This window comes from Chiloscyllium plagiosum, chromosome 10 (genome assembly GCF_004010195.1).
Source record: "Chiloscyllium plagiosum isolate BGI_BamShark_2017 chromosome 10, ASM401019v2, whole genome shotgun sequence".
Classification (NCBI taxonomy): domain Eukaryota; kingdom Metazoa; phylum Chordata; class Chondrichthyes; order Orectolobiformes; family Hemiscylliidae; genus Chiloscyllium; species Chiloscyllium plagiosum.
Window position 1 is genome coordinate 9,597,292 of NC_057719.1, and position 25,489 is coordinate 9,622,780.

Sequence of the window (25,489 nt, forward strand, 5' to 3'; positions counted from 1 at the left end):
TGACTCTATGACATGGCAAATGTGTCCTTCCCTATTCTTGTATTCTTGTATATGAATACCTGTGATGGGGGTTTTGCTGGAACTGACTTTTCATTCCTGATGAAGGGCCTTTGCCCGGAACGTTGATTTTCCAGCTCCTCGGATGCTACCTGACCTGCTGTATTTTTCCAGCACCACTTGATTCTAATCTCCAGCAGCTGCGGTACTCATTTTCGCCCCCCCCGTTTTGCTGGAACTGTCGGGGGGGGGGGGTGGGAGGGCCTTAGAGAACTGGGCAGAACTCTCCCTCAACAGGTCAAATCACAGAAATAGAGACCACGGTTGGAAAGACAGTACATGACCGGTAAATGAATGGATTTCCTTGAGTACAATAACTTCCCTTTCCTTCAACCTTCTACCTGTTTATATCATTCATATCAATATTAGTGGATAATCAGAAATCTGATGCATGGAAAATATAAAAGTATTTAGTTGAGCACTAGAAAGGTGATAATATTCAAGGCAATGGGCCTAGTGATGGAAAATGGGGCTAGTGTAGTCCTGGTAGTACAGTCTTGATGGGCCAAAGGGTCTCTTATTTACTTTATGATTCTATAATAAATTACCTGTTACTTCTGAAGAGAAGCTTCAAATAAAATTAATAGAAGAAAATCCATTTTTGAAGAGAATAAAAAAACTAAATCATGTTTAGTGACTTTATTCAGTTCTTTTAATTACCATAGCAATCAAGCCAAATGTAATTGTGCTAACTATTAAATTTAAATTTGGGATCTTGTCATGGTGAAACAGAATAGACTCACTTACCATGAAAAAGATAGATTTAAATACTTGGTTCACAGTTTTATGTATTGCCAGATGAGGGTCTTTTAATAAGAAGTACAATATTACATTACGTTGGTATTATATGTGAAACCTGCACAGAAGTTAAGGGGCAATGTGTTCACACAGAGGGTGGTACGTGTATGGATTGAGCTGCCAGAGGAAGTGGTGGAGGCTGGTACAATTGCAACATTTAAGAGGCATTTGGATGGTTATATGAATAGGAAGGGTTTGGAGGGATATGGGCCAGGTGCTGGCAGATGGGATATGCTGTACATCTCTATGATTCTAAGTTAAACATGCAGTTACAAAAGAAGCTCTATCAAGTCCCAACTATACCTACCCCAGTTGTCTCAGGAAATTAGCAACTGAAAGGGTTAATTGGCATCATGTGATAAGCTCCTTCCATCAGGATACAATGAAGTGCTGCTGGGAAGAGCTAACCATTGCCTCAACAGGATCCCAGTAGCTATTACAGAGCTAAGCTCAGCATCATTAACATTAATGGACAGACTCTTAAGTTCAACCGGATGTCTTCCAAAGGATTCTCATGTGTTAAGGACCAGGCCAGACCCCCTCAAAACATTTCAAGAAAGTAGAGCACACTCTAACTTTGCTTGTTGTTTTAAGCAGGTGTAACGTGGATATTACAGGAGGGATGCAGCTGCTCAAACTAGTTAGATTTAAACAAAACAGAATTTATTTGTAAGATTATTGATTGGAATACAAATGAAAGAGAACAGATTATAGAATAACTTAACCGATCTGAAAAGCCAACAGATTATCCCAACTTAATGTTGTTGTTCCAAATTCCTGCAACAATCCTCATAAACACCCTTGTCACAAAAGGTAAAACCAAACCACAGGAACTTACAGGAGACAGAGAGAGAGAGATGGCAGAGGGATTCAGCGTGGAACACCTTCTTCCATGGAGCTGCTTCTTGGATCAGCAGCCATACACTGACTGCTTTCAGTGAGCAGCCAGACTGCTAAAACCAAACCAAACAAAACCAAACCAGAGAAAAGCTGAGCTGGAAGAACTAGCTACTTTCATTGTATAATTATTTTTTTAAAATTTGAAAGCCTTTTTCCTGAGGCAGTATCTGTTAGCTATAATCAAATTGGCCCTAAAACCCCACCCAAACTAGACAACTCAACCTGTGTCTTTACGACCACACTGAAAAAACACCAAGGCTATCATAATCTTGTTAAAGGAGCAGCATTGTCAAACATGCAACTCAAATATAATGCAACCAGCCATTCAGTACAATATATTCTCAGAATTTATTCTCAGAAACTCAATTGGACTTGCCACATAAACACAGTAGCTACAAGAGCAGGTCAGAGGCGAGGAATACTGCAGTGAACAACTCATCCTCTGACTCCTCAAAGCCTGTCCACAAGGTGAAAGTGAAGATTGCAGGTGCTGGAGATTAGAGTTGAGATTGTGGTGCTGGAAGAGCACAGCAGGTCAGGCAGCATCCGAGGAGTAGGAGAATCGATGTTTCGGGCAAAAGGGCTGGTGAAGGGCTTTTGCCCGGAAATGTCAATTCACCTGGTCCTCAGATGCTGCCTGACCTGCTGTGTTTTTCCAGCACCACCATCTACAAGGCACAAGTCAGGAGTGTGATGGAATACTCCCCAATTTCCTGGATGGGATGCAGCTCCAACAACACTCAAGAAGCTTGACACCATTCAGGACAAAGCAGCCTGCTTGATTGGCACCACATCCACAAACATCTACCCCCTTCACCACTGGCACTCAGGAGCAGCAGTATTTTCTATCTACAAATGCTCTGCAAAAATTCACCAAAGCTTCTTCGCACCTTCCAGACCCATGGCGACTTCCATCTTGAAGGACAAGGGCAGCAGATACAGCATCTGCAAGTTCCCTACCAAGCCACTCATCATCCTGACCGTTTTTTTAAAAATTAATTCATGGGATAAGGGTGTCACTGGCTAGACCAGCATTTATTGCCCACCCCTAACTGCCCGGATGGTAATTAAGAGTCAGCAACATTGCTGTGGGTCTGCAGTCACATGTCAGTAAGACCAGGTAAGGATGGCAGCTTCATTCCCTAAAGGACAGTAGTGAACCAAGTGGGTTTTCCAACAATCAACAATGGATTCATGGTCATCAATAGACTCTTAATCCCAGACTTTTATTGAATGCAAATTCCACCATCTGCCGTGGAGGGATTTGAACCTGGGCTCCCAGAACATTATCTGGGTCTCTGGATTAACAGCCCCAGTGATAATATCACTGGGCCATCACTGTCCTGACTTGGAAATACATCATCGTTCTTTCACTGTCACAGGGTTAAAGTCCTCCCTGAGGGCATTGCGGGTCCATCCATGGCAGGTGGACTGCAGCGGTTCAAGAAGGCAGCTCACCCCCACCTTCTCAAGAGCAGCTAGAGCCGGGTAATAAATGGTGGCCCAGCCGCAATGTCCAAATCACGCAAATGAATAAAAAAATACTGAGCAAGACTGAGCCTCTCTTCTGCCAAAGATGTAACATGGATATTCTTCCCAGCTTGCTATCTGTACTTCAGTCAATAGCAATAAGAAAGATCGGTAGCAGAGATTACACCCATAGCATCCCAGATGGCTCTGGTAGACATGACCACAACCAATATCAAAATTTCACAAAGTTGACCCTCTTCCAACTGCATCTATTTTAAAATCCAAACACCAAAATCCAATATAAATATACATACATTAAAAATTACATTTTTTTTTACCACAATTTGCTCTGAGACAACAGAATTAAAATGAAATGTAAATGAATGAAAATAATTAACAGAATTAATTGAATGTATTCAAGGCTGAGTTAGACAAATTTATGATCAATGAGGGAGTTAACGTTTGTGGGGAAAAGGCAAGAAAATAGATTTGAGGCTGCAATCAGATCAGCTATGATTTTATCAAATGGTGGAGCAGGCATGAGGGGCTGAATGGTCAACTCCTGTTCCTATAAGTCATGAGAAAATCAAAACACCAAATCAAAAAAGATTTAGCAAGTAACAAGGTATCAGTTCTCCTTGTATTTCATACAGAATGGAAGGGCACGGTTACAATCAGAGGACACGGTTGCTGTTTGCTGAAATCATGGACAAGTGTTTTTGCTTGAAGTGACAAATATAGGAATAATCCTGTTGTGTGCAGAACACTGCTAACACTGTCACTGGGGCAATTTCCTAAAGGCCCTTTGGGAGAAATCATAAAAACACATCACAAAAGAAGAGAAGAAACATTTTCTCCAAAGCCACAGAAAGTGATTCAGTGTAAAGCCTCTATTGATGAACATCAGATCCCTGGGACCAGTAGGTGTCTTTTCCACAGAACCACATGTCATAAAGGCATACAGAGATAGAGGACAGAAACAGACCTTACAGTCCAGCTTGTCCATGCTGACTAGATATCCTAGTAAATCTCGTTCCATTTGCCAGCACCCAGCCCATATTCCCCTTCCTATTCATATGCCCATCCAGATGCCTTTTAAATGTTGTAATTGTACCAGCCTCCACCACTTCCTTAGCAGCTCATTCCACACACACACCACCATCTGCATGAAAAGGTTGCCCCATTAGGTCCCTTTTAAATCTTTTTCCACTCATCTTAAACCTATGCCCCCTAGTTTTGGACTCCCCACCCCAAGGAAAAGACCTTGTCGATTTATCCTATCTACGCCCCTCATGATTTTATAAACCCCTATAGGGTCACCCCTCAGCCTCCAATGCTCCATGGAAAATAGCCCCAGCCTCTCCCTGTAGCTCAAACCCTCCAGCCCTGGCAACATCCTTCTAAATCTTTTCTGAGCCCTTTCAAGTTTCATAACATCCTCCCTATAGCATATTATTCCTCTACTGTCAGTTCTTCATAACTCCCTTGATTTGGGCACACCTTACCCATCCTGTGACAGCCAGCACGCTGTTTATAAAGTGTATTCTGCTCTAATTGAAAATCACTAGCTTCTGGATAGATTTCAAGGACCAGAACTTGGAAATGAGAAATGCATGCTGTGATTTATTCAAAGGGCAAACTGCAGACTAAAAGCAAACAATGATAAAATTCAAAGAATAGGCATGTAAGTATTAAAATATCATGACAATTGCTGGTGTGAAAGTGTGTACATTAAATTGCATGCCCATTAAGTAATTACTGTTGTCCATAATTCTGTAACTGACTCTGAGATTCAGAAACTCACCATCCGTCGTGAAATGGAATTCTAAACTGTCCCAGTTTGAGGACAGGGAGATGAATGAGCATTAGTCAGGCCACACTCAGGACTTTGGCTACACAATGGTAGGTTGTAAGCACAGATGACTGGTACTAAAAGCCCTCCAAAACATGGAGTTGAGCTGAATTCAGCAGAAAAACTCAGAAGCAAATTACATGCCTCCATATCCCAAAGGTTCATCCTGATGTCAGTGCTAAGCCATACCTGTATTGACGCGTTCCCCTCCAAGAAATCAACACTCCTCCAATTCTGGACTCTCAGCCATATCCAACCTGGTGTTCTGTGTCATCAGCTGCTTGGGCCTTAAGTTCAGCGGCTCACTCTCTAAATCTCCCAACTTCTTTATTTCCGATACTCCTTAAAACTTGCCTCTTTGTCTGAGCTTTTAGTCATGTGTTCTGACATCTCCTTACGTAACACGGTGTCAGGCGCTCTGACAATAGATCTGTGAGGCCTTGGGGCATTTTGCTAAATTAGTGCAAAGTGTTTGTTGTTAGTTCATCACAGAACTTCCTCTGCAATTCCATCAAGCAATGGGTACAAACATCTCACCACATTAAAGGTCATACTGCAACTCACTTTGAATAACAGATGTGTCCATAAGTATTGCATGTCCCTACAGGGGCTCCTTCTATACAGATTTAATAAGCATTGATTAGTCCTTTTGAAAACTTGGCTCAGATAGAAACCTTTGTTGATTTCGAGTGAATCTTAGCTGGTTCCAGCTCAACCCTTTTTAAATGTATGATTGCGCAGCTAAACGCATAGAAGGTTCAACACTCAAATCAACAGAATTGTTTGTAACGATCACTTTGTGGTTTCAGACACAGCCTTCCACTATTTATCCCAGTGCTAGATAGCTTTTAAAGCCCCCTGAGTGAGATGTTACAGCAGTGTGCAGGACAATATCATCCAAACAGATTGCCAAGCTGCAGCAATGAACCACTTCAAATGTCACCTAAATACATAACAAGGAGGATAGATTCAGGGACGATTTTTGAAAAGTATCAATCTTGATGTTACGTGCAAAGGCTGGTGAAACTTAGATATTTTTGTATCAACCTGTTCAGACATGCTATGACACACCTTTGGAGCAGCTAAGACTTGAATTTGGGTCTTCTGAGGACACCACGACTGTATCACAAGATCCTTGTATTGAACTTTTTATGCTCAGGTATATTGCATACAAATAACTGACTGTAAATACCAAAAGATGCAGTTATAATAAACACTTCTCTGGTGTTGAGATCGACACATCATTTTCCCTTGGGTGCCTTCTGTACAATTTACAAAATATGTTGATAGCTTATCCAATCAATGATTATCAGAAGTTAAATATTGTCATGAGGTCCCATTGTTCATGGGTTCCATTAACTTGCCAACAGCGATAGCTACTTCAATAAAGCCATTTAAGTCTGAAAAAATATTTTAAGTCTGACTTGGTTGGCAGTGGAAGCACTTCAGAACAGAGCTAAGCAAACATCAGGCCCTGGATTACAAATGGGTTCCAAATTTGATTTCATTCATAAGTTGAGTGGTAAGCAAGGTGGAACACAATGCAGAAGAATTTAAAATGGTTATTCATAATTATGTGCAGACATTCACATACTAGACCTTTGAGATGAATATTAATACACCCCTGTATGGGAGCTTGTTGATAAGTACAAGTATTTATCAGTTGGATGTTTATAAATTGGGGACCGCCTGTAATTTGTTTCCATCCCAAAAAATGTGCTGACTGTTAATCAGAATCCAACTTAGTTTGGTCAGTATTAGTTAAGAGAGACGCTATTTACGTCGTTACAATTGAGGTGTCAGAAAAAAAAAGAGTCATATGCATCACATTTACTTATTTTGGGGCTTTGATAATGTGCCCAAAACAAAACTTTACTTCGGAGAACTATGAAGAAGGCTGAAAAGCAGGATGTCCAAGGTGGTTATCTCGGGTTTGCTTCCAGTTCCTCAGGCTAGTGTGGCCAGAAACAGGGAGATAATGGACTTGAACGTGTGGTTGGGGAACTGGTGCAGGAAGCAAGGATTCAAGTTCTTGGATCACTGGGGTATATTTTGTGGTAAACATAAATTCTACAAGAGAGACGGCTTGCACCTTAATAGGTTAGGGACCAGCATTCTGGCAGGCAGGTTTTCTACTGCAACACCGCTACATTTAAACTAAGTAGCGGGGGGGAGGGGACAAGCTGGATGTTTAAAAAGGAAATTAAAGGGAAAGTTAGAACAAGAGAAGTCAAGAAACTGTATCAATGAGGCAGAAGACTCAGAAAGGTATCATGCTGTAAGGTTGAGTGAAATAAGGGTTGATGGGAAGGGTGAGAGCAGTAACAAATTAAAAATAATATACATGAATGCACGAAGCATGAGACATAAGATGGATGAGCTTGAGGCTCTTTTGGAAATTGGCAGATACAATATTGTGGGGATAACTGAGACGTGGCTTCAAGTGGACAGGGCCTGGGAAATGAATATTCAAGGATACACGTGCTATCGACAAGTGCAGAGGGGTGACTTGAGCAGCCACTGCTGGCGGAAAAAGCCTACTGCACCTGGTATTCCCAGGCGGTCTCCCATCCAAGTACTAACCAGGCCTGTGTCTGCTTAGCTTCCGAGATCAGACGAGATCGGGCGTTTTCAGACTAGTATGGCCGTAGGCGCTGGCCCCTGCCTTTTCTCCCTACTTCAAGGCGTGCTGGCCAGCCACATTTTCTTTGTTGCTCTTTCTCTTTATCCCCTTTGGCTTTTTTTTCTCTTTTCTCTTTGCTCTTCCTCCTCCGTGCGTGCTTCCCTCCCTCCGTCCCTCCAGCTGCCTTTCAGCCAGCCCTTGGCCGCCAGGCTCCTGTAGTCTCCCACATCCCCACACAGGCGAACTGCAAGCCCTCCCCCTGCTTCATAGGGCCGCAGCCTGCATTCTCTCATCCTTCCACACTCCTCCACCCCTCCATTTCGGAATGCCAGGCACTGACCAGTGGGGTACCGCACGGGTCAGTACTGGGACCGCAGCTTTTTACAATCTATCTTCAGGATATACAAGATGGTATTAGCAATAACATTCGCAAATTTCATCAGCTGGGTGGCAGGGTGAAATGTGATGAGGATGTTAGGAGATTACAGGGTGACCTGGACAAGTTAGGTGAGTGCTCAGATGCATGGCAGATGCACTTTCACGTGGATAAATGGATCCTTATCCACTTTGGTGGCAAGAACAGGAAGGCAGATTACCACCTAAGTGGAATCAATTTAGGTAAAGGGGCAGTACAGAGAGATCTGGGGGTTCTTGTACACCACTCAATGATGGTAAGCATGCAGGTACAGCAGGTAGTGAAGAAGGCTAATAGCATGCTGGCCTTCATAACAAGAGGAATTGAGTATAGAAGCAAAGAGGTGCTTTTGCAGCTGTACAGGGCCCTGGTGAGACCACACCTGGAGTACTGTGTGCAGTTCTGGTCTCCAAATTTGAGGAGAGACATTCTGGCTATTGAGGGAATGCAGCGTAGGTTCACGAGGTCAATTCCTGGAATGGCGGGATTACCTTACACTGAAAGACTGGAGCGACTGGGCTTGTGTACCCTTGAGTTTAGAAGACTGAGAGGGGATCTGGTTGAGACATATAAGATGATCAAAGGATTGGACACTCTGGCGGCAGGCAACATGTTTCCGCTGCGGGGTGAGTGCCGAAACAGAGGACACAGCTTAAAAATACGGGGTAGACCATTTAGGACAGAGATGAGGAGAAACTTCTTCACCCAGAGAGTGGTGGCTGTGTGGAATGCTCTGTCCCAGAGGGCAGTGGAGGCCCAGTCTCTGGATTCATTTTAGAAAGAGTTGGATAGAGCTCTCAAGGATAGTGGAATCAAGGGTTATGGAGATAAGGCAGGAACAGGATACTGATTAAGGATGATCAGCCATGATCATATTGAATGGTGGTGCAGGCTGGAAGGGCAGAATGGCCAACTCCTGCACCTATTGTCTATTGTCCGCCTTTCCTGACTGCCACGCGCAGACAGCGTGCAGCCCCAATCCCTTTCTTTCCGCCTTTCTTGCTGATTTTGGCAGCGCTCCGCTCTCCTCCCCTCCGTGTCTCGTGCCTGCAGGAGACTGATGCCAGGCACAGCAGCAGCAGCAAAAATAACCTGCCGCTCCATTGCCTGGCACAAGACAAGTGCAGAGGGGTGACTTGAGCAGCCACTGCTGGCGGAAAAAGCCTACTGCACCTGGTATTCCCAGGCGGTCTCCCATCCAAGTACTAACCAGGCCTGAGTCTGCTTAGCTTCCGAGATCAGACGAGATCTGGCGTTTTCAGACTAGTATGGCCGTAGGCGCTGGCCCTTGCCTTTTCTCCCTACTTCAAGGCGTGCTGGCCAGCCACATTTTCTTTGTTGCTCTTTCTCTTTATCCCCTTTGGCTTTTTTTTCTCTTTTCTCTTTGCTCTTCCTCCTCCGTGCGTGCTTCCCTCCCTCCGTCCCTCCAGCTGCCTTTCAGCCAGCCCTTGGCCGCCAGGCTCCTGTAGTCTCCCACATCCCCACACAGGCGAACTGCAAGCCCTCCCCCTGCTTCATAGGGCCGCAGCCTGCATTCTCTCATCCTTCCACACTCCTCCACCCCTCCATTTCGGAATGCCGGGCACTGACCAGTGGGGTACCGCACGGATCAGTACTGGGACCGCAGCTTTTTACAATCTATCTTCAGGATATACAAGATGGTATTAGCAATAACATTCGCAAATTTCATCAGCTGGGTGGCAGGGTGAAATGTGATGAGGATGTTAGGAGATTACAGGGTGACCTGGACAAGTTAGGTGAGTGCTCAGATGCATGGCAGATGCACTTTCACGTGGATAAATGGATCCTTATCCACTTTGGTGGCAAGAACAGGAAGGCAGATTACCACCTAAGTGGAATCAATTTAGGTAAAGGGGCAGTACAGCGAGATCTGGGTGTTCTTGTACACCAGTCAATGAAGGTAAGCATGCAGGTGCAGCAGGTAGTGAAGAAGGCTAATAGCATGCTGGCCTTCATAACAAGAGGAATTGAGTATAGAAGCAAAGAGGTGTTTCTGCAGCTGTACAGGGCCCTGGTGGGACCACACCTGGAGTACTGTGTGCAGTTCTGTTCTCCAAATTTGAGGAAAGACATTCTGGCTATTGAGGGAGTGCAGCGTAGGTTCACGAGATCAATTCCTAGAATGGTGGGATTACCTTACACTGAAGGACTGAAGCGAGTGGGCTTGTATACCCTTGAGTTTCGAAGATTGAGAGGGGATCTGATTGAGACATATAAGATTATTAAAGGATTGGACACTCTGGCGGCAGGCAACATGTTTCCGCTGTGGGGTGAGTGCCGAAACAGAGGACACAGCTTAAAAGTACGGGGTAGGCCATTTAGGACAGAGATGAGGAGAAACTTCTTCACCCAGAGAGTGGTGGCTGTGTGGAATGCTCTGCCCCAGAGGGCAGTGAAAGCCCATTCTCTGGATTCATTTAAGAAAGAGTTGGATAGAGCTCTCAAAGATAGTGGAATCAAGGGTTATGGAGATAAGGCAGGAACAGGATACTGATTAGGAATGATCAGCCATGATTATATTGAATGGCGGTGCAGGCTCGAAGGGTTGAATGGCCTACTCCTGCACCTATAGTCTATTGTCTATTGTCATTGTCTAAAACACTGTGGAAGCTGAAAATGTGAAACAAACACAGAAATACTGGAGAAACTCAGCAGGCCTGGCCACATCTGCAGAGGCGGGAGAAAGTTAATGTTTGAGTCCGATATGACTTTTCTGCAGTCTAAAGTTAGTGATGCTGAATTGGGGTTTTAAAGAGGTCAGTTCGGACTCAGGGTGTTAACTCTGTTCCTCTCTCCACAAATATGACAGACCTATGGAGGTTCTCCATCAATCACTGTGTCTGCTCTCGATCTGATTCATTTACGGAAATGTAAGGAAATTATTAAATAGATAACGAAAATGAGGATTTTACTCATGCTGTTGAGAATTCTTAGTGCATTCATGAAGGTTTTGTAAGGATACTTCATCATGACCATACACCTTGCGGGCAACTGATCTATACAATTTAAAATGATTCTTTAAAACTCACACATGATGTGGATGTCATTGGTTTTGCCAGCATTTATTGCCCGTTCTCTAGTTGCCCTTGAGAATGTGACAGTGAGCTGCCTTCTTGAACCACTGCAGTCTGTCTGCAATAGGTAGTCCTTAGGGAGGGAATTCCAGGATTTCGACCCAGTGACAGATGTCAGTGGCTTGGAGGGGAACTTGCAGGTGCTGGTGTTCCCATACATCTGCTGCCCTTGTCCTTCTAGATGGAAGTGGTTGTGGGTTTGGAAGGTGCTGTCTGAGGATCACTGGCAAATTTCTGCAATGCATCTTGTAAATGGTACACACTACAATAACTGAGTGGGATTCTTTTATTCTTTTATGTGACAACTAAGTGCAGTGTCAAGAAGTATAGCTTTTCAAGTCTTTTAGCGTTTGTCGGTGGATTGGTTGTGCCCCTAACACTAGGCCAGAAGGTCAGAGTTCAAGTCCCACCTCACTGGAGGTGAGTCACATCCTAGAAGTTGGGGACTGTAGAAGCTGGAGATCAGAGTCAAGAGTGAGGTGCTGGAAAAGCACAGCAGGTCAGGCAGCATCCGAGGAGCAGGAGAGTTGACGTTTTGGGCATAAGCCCTTCATCAGGAATGAGGCTGTGATCCAAGGGGATGGAGAGATAAATAGGAGGGGTGTGGGGCTGGGGTGAAGGTAGGTGAGCATGCGATAGAGGAGAGGGTGGAGCAGAGGAGAGGGTGGAGCAGATAGGCGGTAAAGAAGATGGCCAGGTAGGACAGGTCATGAGGACGTTGCCGAGTTGGAAGGTTGGAACTGGGATAAAGTGGGGGGAGGGGAAATGAGGAAACTAGTGAAGTCCACATTGATGCCGTGTAGTTGGAGAGTACCAAGGCGGAAGATGAGGTGTGCTTCCTTGTGGTGCAAGCTGGTTAGGGAATGGTGATGGAGGAGGCCCAGGACCTGCATGTCCTTGGCAGAATGGACTGGCGGAGTGGCAGAGTGAATCACAACCTATCTAAACAGAGTGAATTAAAATGTTTTTGAGCTCAAGGTGAATCTGTAAGTTAACTCCACCAACCACGTTCATTTTCATAGAATCATGGAAACCCGACAATGTGGAAACAGGCCATTCAGCCCCTTGAGTCCACACCAACCCACTGAAGAGCATCCCACCCAGACCCATCCGCCCATCCTGTCCCTGTAAGCCTATATTTCCCATGGCCAACTCAACTAGCGTACGCATCTTTAGACTGTGGGAGGAAATCGGAACACCCAGAGGAAACCCACGCAGACACGGGGAGAATGGGCAAACTCAACACAGTCGCCCAAGGCTGGAATCAAACCCAGGTCTCTGGTGCTGTGAGACAGCACTGCTAACCTCTGAGCTATCCTCCAAGGTCATGTTGCCACAGTCGCACTGTCACATTAGAAAGCAGTGAATGGTGGTGTGTTTGACCACGGCTCAGGTCTGAGGGAAAGGATGGGAAGGTAGGATGTCAGTGGGTACAGAAACTGAACACGCACTGTTGGTAACATTGCAAACCAGCCATCTAGCCAATAGAGCTCAGTGAGCCCCTAAGTAAAGGTAGCATTAAAGTCTAGGTGCTTGGTTCTGAAAGCATTCAGCATTACGTGTGTTATAGATGCTTGACTTTCAGACACCTTTCTCTGGCCGAGAACCCATTCTGTTTTCACTTAGATGCAATCCCTGTCTGATACGTCCAATCTAATGGCGGGGTTATATTTGACATACGGCATAAATTTATTGGTGTGTCATGATGCATTTCATTCAAAGTCAAAATCAAAAATGGAAAACAAAAAACACTCTAACTAATGCAAATTTGAAATAATTGCATTGAGTATTAAAATATGATGAGGAACCCAGAGACAGAATATTGATCACCTCACAGTAAAATCGACTCGTACATTTACTGAACAGTTTTGATGAAACTGTTAAAAATAAAACGTACTCGTGATATTTAATACCGCAGCCTTATGATAAAATGCTAATAAATTATAGAAGGTCTTATCTCATGCGAATTAAAATATTTTAGGAAAAGCTATGACCATGCCCAGAATGCCTTTATGAAAATATGCAGGCAATGCCCTCACCAACACAACTGCTACATTAATCTCTCATTTTTACTTCTTCTACAACCTGCACAGTCGAGATCAGATGGAATCTGCACAACACAACAAAGTAAATAATAAAAACAACTCTATTTATCTCTCCTTGTTATCCAGTACTGGAATCTGAGATGTACAAGGGAATTGATCTTATGAGAAGGGAGACTGATACCAACAAAGCCAAATATACTTTGCCTCATTCAAACTTTTCTGTGCAGTAACTAAATTGGGAAGGGAGCTACGAAATTGAATTAATCAGTCAAAATAAATTAATTGAACTAGATTAAAGTCAATAACTGCTCAACTAAGAATAAAAAGTGGATAGATTTTGTCTCTGGATGTTGTTCCAAAGGAATTCAGGTTCGTTTTTGTTTCTATCTTTTTCATGCAATATGGGTGTTGCTGGCAAAGCCATGATTTTCCTCCCATCCCTAATTGCCATTATGCCTGAGAGATTGCCTCAGTTATTTCAACAGCCATTGAAGAGTTAACCACACATTGCTCACAGGTAGGCCAGAACAGGTAACGACAGCAAATTTGCTTCCCTGAAGGGCATCAGCAAACGAGATGGGTCTTTACAATAATCGATAGTGGTTGCATGACCCCATTACTGAGATTAGCATTTTTGTGTTGCATATTTCTCAGTTCATACAATCCCTCCAGTGTGGAAGCAGACCATTTGGCCCATCAAGTCCACAGCAACCATCTGAAGAGCATCCCAATCAGCTCCACTCATCCCTACCCTATCCCTGTAACACTACATATCCCATGGTAATACACCAAGCCTGCATGTCTCAGACACTATGGACAATTTGCCTTCAGAGTAAGTGAGGAAACCCATGCAGACACTGTTTGCAAACTCCAAACAGACAGTCGCTCAAGGCTGGAATCGAACCTGGGTCCCTGGTGCTGTGAGACAGCAGAGCTAACCACTGAGCCACCAAGTAATTCAATTGAAGTCCCACCACAGGAAGACTCAACCATGTGCTCAGGACATCAGTCTGGGCTTCTAAATTCTTTTCCAGTTACATTACCAGATTGTCAATGTCTCACCCAAATCTTTATGCATTTTTATTCCCAGGCATCTCCTAATCTTCTCTTCTCTTCTCTTCTCTTCTTTCCATGTGGTTCGATATCTCATTGTGGAAAATAGATTTACAGGTACCTTTAAGCATTTCCTACTCAACCATTGTTTTCATGCCAGTCTGGATAATGAAGGTCAAACATCAATCTGAGGTCTTTATGGCCAAATCAGTCCTTATGTGAAATTCACACATATGTATCTCCTGAGGCAGAATCAAGAAGTGGCATCCCATCTCTAGCCACAGCTGAGTCCAGTCACCTGCACTGCTATCCCACCAACTCGCTCACCCACCCACCCTGGCACTGATGGGGTCTGAAGCCAGTAGCACACACTCCAAATGTCTCTGTGGCCAAAATTGACTCTGCTAGTTTGGGAATTAAGTATAGGAACTTCTCAATTCTGGGATCAAGTGATACAGCACTGTGACACATACGTCATCAAGGGAGGCTGAAAAAGTATTATGCTGGCTCTTGAAAAAGAATCCCGCTCTTATTCTCTTTCCACATCTTCTATTTTTAAGACACTAGGTAACTGCAGAATCCAAAATATGCAAGTCTACAGAACTTCAATTAAGCTTAAAATGTGCCATGATTCATGCAAATGCACCACACCTTGAGTGATGGGAGCAAAATAAAAGTTTCTTGAAGAAATAAAATCAGGATAGGCAGGGTTTTTTTTTGATAAGTAATATATTTACACATTTACAACATACATATATAAAGTCCAAAATATAAAGGAGCACTCACATGCCTGCTGTTACATACAAGAGAAGGTGATTAGATTTACATGTTTGGCATTGGTTCTACAGTGAAGGTTTAACTGTTTAAATGGACAGATCCAATGGTGAACAAATGATTACAATGGAAGACACTGTGATGATGGTTAGCATTATGGGGAGTTTCTCAGATGGAAGCATGTACTGGTGTGGATTTGAGCTACTGTTCGAGTTGACGAGAGAGCCTGAACTAGAGTTGCTAAAGCCTGTACCTTCACATCCACGATCTATTTGCCCACTCCGATGTAACGCATCGTGAATCAGATCTGGCAGCCTTCCATTGAGGTCGACAGATGCCAAGCAACCCTGAAACCCATCTCTGGAGGCGACAAGTTTCGGCAGATTGCTGTACATGCCTTGGGCCAGCCCAGCAATGTATAGGACACCTGGTTAGAGAAATGAGACAGCAAAAGAAAACTGCGATAAGCAGAAAGCACAACAATTACACAAAATCAAATATAGAACAATTGAACCATTGAAACTTACACTGCCACCATCTTCTGCTGAAGGTCTGATATATTTTTAAATTCAACCTTTTCAGAGATGTTCTAAGAACTAGGAGCAGGAGGAGACTAGGAGCCCACTCCCCCATTCAATAAGATCACAGCTGATCTTTTATGGCCTCAGCTCCACTTACCCACCTTCTCACCATTACCCACAATTCCTTTACTGTTCAAAACATGATCCATCTTAGCTTTACTGGTATTACACACCTCTGGGGATGATGGGACTTGAATCCAAGAGAATCCTTCCACAGTGTCTAACACACGCTTGTGCATTTTCCATGTTGTATCAAACACAATTCTCCTTCTACTTACATCAACACAAGGGAAGCAGGCACAATTTCAGAGGCGAGAACATCTGGTTCCATCCAGATGTCCATAAAATCCAAAAAGATGCAACCGATAGTGGGGTCTACTCAGTTCACTCCACCTTGACTGGATGTTCTGGGGTCACCGTAGAGGTCAGAGACTCCAATACTTCCAAGGATCCAACCTGGGAACTTGCTAAACAATTGACCCCAACTCCACATTGGGGACTCACTTCACAACATCCTCCAAGTCAAATCACATGGTGTTAAATACCCAAGATTCCCCGATGCCCACAGTTCTAGGACCACCCGGGATAGATTTTTCTTGTTGTTATGAATAATGTTGGTCTAAGCATTGACCATGACAACTGTGCAGAATTGCAATCTCTTTGTGTTTATCAACAGCCCTGGGTTTATCAGTGATGTTAAATGCTCTCCAAACAGAAATATGGGTGTAACAGAATTCATTTTGCAGCGGCATTGACTGAATTGGGGTTGTTTTTGACGGGTGCAGGGAGAGGTGACAGCTGTAAGAAGCTTACCTTTCAGGTCCAGGTTTTTGGCACCATTGATGATCTGAGTCACAGATCGAGCATCCACCTTGAGCGTGTGTGTGTTGCTGTTGTCCCGAGTAATTACCACATTGTGCCACTGATTGTCGCTCAGGGACTTTTCAGAGTTCCCTTTGATAACATTTGGCCCATTTCCCAGGTCAAACACATAGTGGATGTACCTACGGGAGGAGAAGGGTTTGCCAAGTTAAAAGAAAAAGTTCTGAATGAATGATTTATTTATTGTCTCATTAATCTTGAAGATGCATTGAAAAATATTGCACAAACTAAACAAAGGATATCAACTACCATATATTAGGAATTACTATCAATATCTATTGTAAGTTGCAATTACAAGTTACAATTGCAAGAAAACATTATACCGCTTAATAAAAAAAAGATTTGTCAAATGAATACCAAATTTAAGAAATAGAAAAACTGTGAGCAACTAGCAAAGGCTCATAGTTTAACTTCAATTCCACTTTTCGAAAAAACCCCCATGCATTTTCTTCCCATTTCAAAAGTCTTTTCTCTCCTAGTCGGGTCCAGGTATCCCTTACTCAACTGTGGGCTTTAACACTGAAGAATTCAAAAGAAAGTGTATTTGCGCACTTCCTTGTAATGTCACCACGCACAGTGAATTAATTCAAACGTTGGATGGAATTTGAACAACATGGTCAACGACAATGAAGCTGGAAAAATCAGGTGGGCTCGGCAGGAGGAGATTCTTCAGGTTGAAAGGAAAACATTCTGTTTCCCAGCCCAAGTGTCAAAAGCAAGACAGGATTCTCACTCATGTGTGGAGAGAGGACTATTTGCATGTGCTAACATCCTCACAATTATGTAACCCCGCCTCCTTGATACATAGTTTCCCATTTTCCCACATGCTGGATAGAAACTGGATGGTGACCTTCCTCAAGGAGAAAGCGAGGACTGCAGATCCTGAACAGTCAGAGTCGAAAAGGGTGGCACTGGAAAAGCACAGCAGGTCAGGCAGCATCTGAGGAGCAGGAGAATCGACGTTTCGGCATAAGCTCTTCATCAGGATTGAAGAAGGGCTCTCCTGCTCGTCGGATGCTGCCTGACTTGCTGAGCTTTTCCAGTGCCACACATTTTGACAGTGACCATTCCCAACGTGAGGGTCAGAGCAGTAACACCCCCTAGCTCGTTGCTTGCTCTTCCAGACCTCCATCTTGGACACCAACACTCAGACTGCATTCTGCAGGCAGTGGCTGTGCACGTCCTCTCTCCACATCTACCAGGATCTCTAGTTCCACGTCAGCAAAGCGAGGTACCTCTGTCTGACACATCCAGGCAATTGGCAGGCACGGAGCAGTACCCCTGCAGAATGTGAACATTTGACGGCGTACATGGCTGCTCTTTAACAGTGGTGCTGGCACCAAGAATCACAGGAGGACCTGGAAAAGGCCAGTGCCATAGAATCCTTACAGTGCAGGAAGTCACCACCGACCTCCCAAAAAAGATTCCCACCCAGAACCAAGCCCCCATTCAATCCCCGTAACCCCCTGTGGGATTTTTACCATGGCTTACCTATCACCTTCTCAAGGACAAATGGGGATGGAAAATAAATAAATACTGAGAGGAAAGACCAGAAGTAGGAGACATGTTTAAAAATCAGGTGCCTTCCATTTCATACAGAGTTGAGGAAAATCCTTTTCCCCTGAAAAAAAGAGCAAAATGTTTTTGGATCTCTCTTCTCTAGAGACATTTGAGGCGGAGCCATTGAATATTTCGATGGGAGTAGGAGATAACAATGGAGTCAAAGGATAGCAAAGGTGGGTAGAAATATGGAGCTGGGGTCATAATCAGATCAGTCATGATCTTGTTGCATGGGTAAGCAGGCTTGAGGGAACGAAGGGACTGCCCTGGTCCTCATTCCATAAAACCATAAGATAAAGGAGCAGAAATTAGGCCATTCAGCCCATCGAGTCTACTCTGCCATTTGATCATGGCTGATTGGTTTGTCAACAACACTTTCCCGCTTTCTCCCCATAACCTTTGATCCCCTTGGCAATCAAGAACTTTCCTACCTCCATCTTAAATATACTTAAATACCTGGCCTTCACAGCCTTCTGCGGCAATGAATTCCACTGATTCACCACTTGCAGGCAAAAGAAGTTTCTCCTTATCTCCATTCTAAAGGGTCCTCATATATTTGTATGAGCCATTGACCAAAAGAAGAGTAACCAAACCATCAAACTATCGAGAAAAATCTCCCTTACCCTTTAACTAATTCCACAGCGATAAAGTCATTGCCATCTCCACTGTTGAAGAGAATGAATCCATCAGGAGATGTGGTCTTGAACTGGAAGAAGAGATGCATGGATGTGTACGCCTGCAGAGTGGCCAAGGTCAAATAGCTGTTCTTCGTTTTGAAAGTGACGGGATCTGCAATAATGGATCTCATGCCGAACCTTGCGTTTATTTCACAGTATTCAATGTCCCCATTTTTGCACAGATCGATGTACATCATTCCATTAAACATCAAGCTCTGCAGGTGCCCAATGAAGCTGGAGGGAGCAATGGAGATGAAGCGTCGTTCCGTCATGATCCCGGTCTCGATGTTGTGAAATTCCAGTCGTGTGTGGTCACCAAGCATTTGACCTAAAATCAACAAAGAAAATACAATATCACAAATGCTGACCAGCTCATATTTCTCCCAAACACTCTTTGTAAGCACTAAAAGCACAAATTCAACAACAGCTTCCTCCTTTTTATAGTACCTTCCTGGTTTGCCATGTTTTAAATTTATTCATTTACAGGATATAGATACCGTTGGTTAGGTCAGCATTCATTGCTTATCCCTACTAGCTCAGAGGGCAGTGTTAATCACACTGCCATGGGTCTGGAGTCACACGCAGACCAGGCAAGGTAAGGATGGTATTTTCCTTCCCTTCATCAGGACAGCATATACATGGGAACACCCTGCAAGTTACTGCAAGCCCCTCACCATCCGGGCTTAGAAATAAATCGCTGTTCCTCCAGTGTTGTTGGATCACCATTCTGGAACTCATTTCCAAACAGCACTCTGGATTATCTATCCCACAATGGATGTTGCAAGAAGGCAGCTTACCACTATCTTCTCTAGGGTGGTCAGGGATGGGCAAGAAATGTTGGCCCAGCCAGTGATGGCCACAGCCTATGAACAGAAAAAAGGAGTGAAACAGGGCCAGGTTCAGCATCAACAAGATGCATAGGAAACCTTCCATTACTTTGCCCTCAGAAAGGTTTGTCTATTTTTCATTTGTTCATTGACTGGGCGTGGATGGACTTTGATGGCAAAACCAATGTTCATTATCCTTTCCCAACTGCTCTTGAGAAGATGGAGATAATAACTGTGTTTAGGCCAATTGTTAGGCAGTGAAAAATCTGTAGTACAGTTGTGTTTCTGGGTCACAGGTGAGTTACACTAGGTACAGACAGCTGATATCCTTCTCTAAACAACGTTAGTGAACCAGTCAGGCTTTTTGCAACATTCCCATAGTCTCATGATCGTAATTGCTGATATTGACTCTCTATTCCATATTTTCATCAGATCTTCTCCAAGGTTCCTTACACAGCACTTTGGAAACCCACAAGCACTTCCAGCTAAAAGTACAAGGGCAGCAGATACATGGGAACACCATTATTCTCAAGTCCTCCTCCAAGCCATACACTATTGTGTCTTCCAAGATATATCACTGTTCTTGTTCACTGCCACTGATCAAAATACTGAAACTCACTAAAAGCAATGTGGGAGTACCTACAATAAATGGGCTGCAGCAGTTCAAGGGGATAGGTTGTCATCACCTTCTCAAGGGCAACTAGGGATGGATACCAAATGCTGGGCCAGCCAGGGATGCCCACATCCTATGAATGTATTACAAAAATGTTTTGAACTGAATTTTCATGCTCCAATGAGCATATAGGGTTTGAACCTGCCTCAAGATTACTCGTTCAATAACATAACCATTATGGTAACATGCCCAATACAGTACTTGAAAGTAGAGTCACAGGTAGATAGGACAGTGTGGTGTAAAATTCCAAGTAGTGGAATGTGGTGAAACGGTTAAAAATTATGTCCCAATACATGTGTGAATCATAATGTAACACATGTATTACAGTACTTGAAAGTAGAGTCACAGGTAGATAGGACAGTAAAGAAGGCATTTGGTATGCTTTCCTTTATTGGTCAGAGTATTGAGTACAAGATTTGGGAGGTCATGTTGCGGCTATACAGAACATTGGTTAGGCCACTGTTGAAATATTGTGTGTAATTCTGGTCTCTTTCCTATCAGAAAGGTGTTGTGAAATTTGAAAGGGTTCAGAAAAGATTTACAAGGATGTTCCCGGTTTGGAGGATTTGAGCTGTAGGGAGAGGCTGAACAGGTTGAGACTGTTTTCCCTGAAGTATCAGAGGCTAAGGGGTGACCTTATAGAGGTTTACAAAATCATGCGGGGCATGGGTCGGGTAAATAAACAAAGTCTATTCCCTGGGGTGGGGGTGTCCAGGGTGAGAGGGGAAAGATACAAAAGAGACCTAAGGCACAACCTTTTAACGCAGAGGGTGGTGCATGTGTGGAATGGGCTGCCAGAGGAAGTGGTGGAGGCTGGTATAATTGCAACATTTAAGAGGCATCTGAATGGGTATCTGAATAGGAAGGGTTTGGAGGGATATGGGCCAGGGCTGGCAGGTGGGACTAGATTGGGTTGGGATATCTGGTCAGCATGGATGGGTTGGACTGAAGGGTCTGTTTCCATGCTGTACATCTCTATGACTCTATAACTCTACTTCAATATTTTGCTCAGAGTATCTTGTAACTATGTGAACTAATAATCTTCCTAACTTACTGTGCTTAGATTTATAGTTTGGGACCATCACGGCCACTCAGACTCCATGGACTTGCTCTCGAGTGCATTGGCTTACTTATACAGTCATAGGGTCTTACAGCACAGAGACAGACCCTTCGGTCCAAACAGTCCATCTCAAACATAATCCCAAACTAAATAGTGCACCTGCCTGTTCTTAGCCCATATCTTGCCAAACCTTTCCTAGTCATGTACACACCCAAATGCCTTTTAAACATTGAAATTGTACCCACATCCACCAGGGAGTTCATTCCACATGCGAGTCACCCTCTGAGTAAAACATTTGTCTCTTCACCTTAAAAATGTGCCCCCTAGACTTGAAATCCCCTATCCTAAGGAAAAGACAACTACCATTAACCATATCTATGTTCCTTATTATTTTATACATTCCGAGAAGGTCGCCTTTCAACCTCCTACACACCAGTGAAAATAGTCCCAGCCTCTCCACCCTTTCATTAGAACTCAAACCTGGCAACATCCTGGTAAATCTCTCCTGAGCCCTCTCCAGCTTAATAACATTGCTCCAAAACTGGGTGACCAGAACTGGACACAGTATTCCAGAAGAGGCCTCAGCAATGTCCTGTACAATCTCAACATGATATCCCAAACCCTACACTCAAAGGACTGAGTAATGAAGGCAAGCATGCCAAATGCCTTTTTAACCACCCTGTCAATATGTGATGTAAACTTTGAAGAATTATGCACCTGCACCCCTATGTCTCTCCATTATACAACACTACCCAATGCCCTTCTATTAATTGTATAAGCCCTTTCCTTGCTTGTCATACCAAAATGCAATAATACCTCACATTTATCTAGATTGAACTCCATCTGCCATTTTTCAGCCCATTGACTCATTCGATCAAGATCCCTTTCTAATCCTAGAAAATCTTTTCTTCACTGTCTACTTAGTTCCTACTTACCTACTGACTTAATAAAAGTAGTCTGGAATCACGTCCCGCTAATAGAAACAGCTGTCTGGTACTTCAAAATCAAAATTAATCATTAACAAAAAGTCACTTGATGCATTATTTGGAGAGGTACCAAGCCCAAGGGTGTATTCACTTCCCAACTGTTTGTGTCAGTTGATTGCTCCTTGGGAGGTTTAAGAATTCCTTTACTTCCTTCGATGGGTTGTATCCTTGGGGTTTGAAGAGATAGCTACAGATACAGTGAATGCATTGATCATAATCTTCCAGGAATTCTTACATTCTAGAAAAGTCCAGGGAATTGGAAATGCAAGAAAAAAATCAACTGCATGGCAACCCTGATGCACCTTGGGAAGAGGGAATTCTTCCTCATCTTTTCAGATCTATAGCTTCTCCGAGCTTCTCAATCAATTTATACTCCAAACTTGAGTTCCAGTGCAAGGTTTTTGTGTAATTTTCACTTTGAGCAACACTCGTAGACTGCAAATATACTTTCGAGATCACCATTACTTGACCATAATCAACAACCATGCTGAAGTCACCACAACTGTACTGCTAATCTATGTACGGGATGGGTCAAACAATCTACTTCCAGTTTCTAATTGTTATCACAAACTCCTACAAGATTACAGTTCTGAATTAGAAACAGAAATTGCTGGAAAAAGCTCAGCAGGTCTGGCAGCACCAGTGGAGAGAAAGCAGAGTTAATATTGTGGCGACAGTGATTATTCTTCAGAATGACTTTCTCTCCATAGATGCTGCCAGACCTGCTGAGTTTTTCCCAGCATTTTCTGTTTCTGTCTCTGATTTTCAGCATCTGCAGTTCTTTTGGTTTTTGAGTACAGCTCTTGTAATGCTGTGGTTCGACGAGGCTTAGCTTGGGATCTTGAGTTCTTAAAACAAATTGTTGACTGGATTTATATTGGAAATATGGAAGGTTGCAGCATCAACAGAAGAATGGAAAAAATGACTAGCTTCTGAAGACTTGGTAACAATTGCAAGCTTCTATGAAGCGACTTTCATGAGTAGTATTAATTCATTATAAAAAGAGTCACTTAATGCATGATTTGGAGTGATACCAAGCCCAAGGATGAGTTTACTTCTGAACACATTTTCAGAACCGAACTTCATAATGTTGCATATCTTTCCTTATATATCTGAGAGTATCACGAAGGACTATCCTTCTCAACCCTTCTGAGACATGGTGACCCTCAGGTTAAACCACAACCACTTGTCTATCTCTCTCTCCCTCTCTCTCTAATGTGAGTGCAGCCCTGTGGTCTGATGGACTGTGTTTCAGGAAGTTACCAAAAATCATTGCTCTTCAAAATCGGTGAAATATAAGAGACTTTCCGAAGGTGTGGTGCAATGTCACTTGAAGTTCACCATGTCTCACGTGAGGGGAAAGGTGGGGCCTTCACAGTGATCTCTCTGTAACGAGAGAGCACCCTCATGGTCCTCTGAGACCATGGTGACTTCACCTTTACCTTACAGTGCTGCAGAAATGGAAGACACTGTCAAAGATCAGTACTTTAATTGTTTTCGGAAGTTAAAGATCAAGTACTCGTTTCCCCTTCATTTAGAAAAAGAAACTTACTTTTAACGAACTTTGTAAAGAATTCAAAGATAACCTACGTTTTAATAAAGCCATTGCCTGAGAACAGAGAAATAAGGGAGGTAAGAGATATAATAATTTTAGAAAAACCACAAGAACTTCAGATGCTGTAAATCAGAAACAAAAACATAAGTTGCTGGAAAAGCTCAGCATGCCTGGCAGCGTCTGTGAAGAGAAATCAAAGTTAACGTTTCAGATTCAGCAATCCTCAACGGTCACTGGACTCAAAGCATTAACTTTGATTTCTCTTCACAGATGCTGCCCGACCCGCTGTTCGTAATCTTGGAGGCCTGGTAAATAGAGGGAATAAGAGATGACATTTTCAACACAGCAAGGAGAGAACACACAGGAAAAAGATCAGGGACAGCGAAAGAGCATGAGGGAAAAACTCAGCTCATGGAAGAGTAAATATAGTCAATTAAATAGTTAGGCAAGAAAAGTTCCAATGGAGAAGGAAGGAAAGATGTGGAAGAAGAAACCAGAGAAGCATCAACGATCATCTTTTCCTGGTATTGTGATCAGGAGTATTGTAGTGTAAGAGAGGAAGTAGGATTCTAGGAAGAGTATTAATCAACAATGGTTACCCAAGGAAGTAATATCAAATTGAAAGAAAAAGATACAATGTGGCAAAGATTATTGGGAGGCCAGAGTCATACTCACAGAGATACACAGCACGGAAACAGACCCTTCTGGCCATGCCTGCCTGATATCAGAAATCAATCCAGTCCCTTTTGCCAGTATTTGGCCGGTATTCCTCTGAATCCTTCCCATTCATGTACCCATCCAGATGCTTTTTAAAGGGATGTAGGTTTGCTCGCTGAGCTGGAAGGTTCATTTTCAGATGTTTCGTCACCATACTAGATAACATCATCAATGAGCCTCCGGATGAAGCTTCGGTCACCCCTCAGCCTCTGACGCGCCAGGGAAAACAGCCCCAGCCTAGTCAGCCTCTCCCTGTAGCTCAAACCGTCCAACCCCTGCAACATCCTTGTAAATCTTTTCTGAACCCTTACAAGTTTCACAACACCCTTCTTACAGCAGGGATTGGGAAAGTTTTAAAAACCAACAAATGATGACCAAATACTTTGCAAAGAGGGGAAATAAAATATGAGGGAAAACAAACAGTAAGTGCTTCTTTAAATATATAAAAAGAGAAAGGCCAAAGTGGACTTAGAGATTGATGCTGGAAAGGTAACACTGGGTAGCCAGGAAATGACAGAGGAGTTGTATAGGTACTTTACATCAGTTTTCATGGCGGGGACACCATAGCATTCCAAATATACTCAGTAATGAAGAACAAAAGAAAAGGGAGGAAACATCTACCATAAACCAACAAGAGAAATAATTAGATTTAGATTTAGATTTAGATTAGATTACAGTGTGGAAGCAGGCCCTTCGGCCCAACAAGTCCACACCGACCCGCCGAAGCGAAACCCACCCATACCCCTACCCCTACATTTACCCCTTACCTAACACTACAGAAAATTTAGTATGGCCAATTCACCTGACCCTGCACATCTTTGGATGGTGGGAGGAAACCGGAGCACCCGGAGAAAACCCACGCAGACACGGGGAGAACGTAATACTTGGA

At 43.4% G+C, this 25,489-nt stretch overlaps 1 protein-coding gene and 2 non-coding genes across 40 annotated transcripts in view; all 3 read right to left on the reverse strand.

Moving 5' to 3' along the window:
- nrxn3a (neurexin 3a) overlaps nt 1–25,489 on the reverse strand; it is a 2,002,176-nt gene that overhangs the window by 1,082,045 nt on the left and 894,642 nt on the right. For all 38 annotated transcript variants that reach the window (XR_006312691.1, XR_006312690.1, XR_006312692.1 and 35 more), the window contains 3 exons: nt 18,729–19,110; nt 16,477–16,667; nt 15,336–15,509 (listed from right to left, as the gene is read on the reverse strand). Coding sequence is in view for 35 of the 38 variants with exons in the window: in XM_043697017.1 (XP_043552952.1) it covers nt 15,336–15,509; nt 16,477–16,667; nt 18,729–19,110 (747 nt within the window). In the remaining 3 variants the exon portion in view is untranslated. The remainder of the gene's footprint in view (nt 1–15,335; nt 15,510–16,476; nt 16,668–18,728; nt 19,111–25,489) is intronic.
- On the reverse strand, nt 7,612–7,730 carry LOC122554039. Its single transcript, XR_006312905.1, has one exon. It is a non-coding gene; the product is annotated as a 5S ribosomal RNA (ribosomal RNA).
- Nucleotides 9,277–9,395, reverse strand: LOC122554049. The gene has a single exon (XR_006312912.1). It is a non-coding gene; the product is annotated as a 5S ribosomal RNA (ribosomal RNA).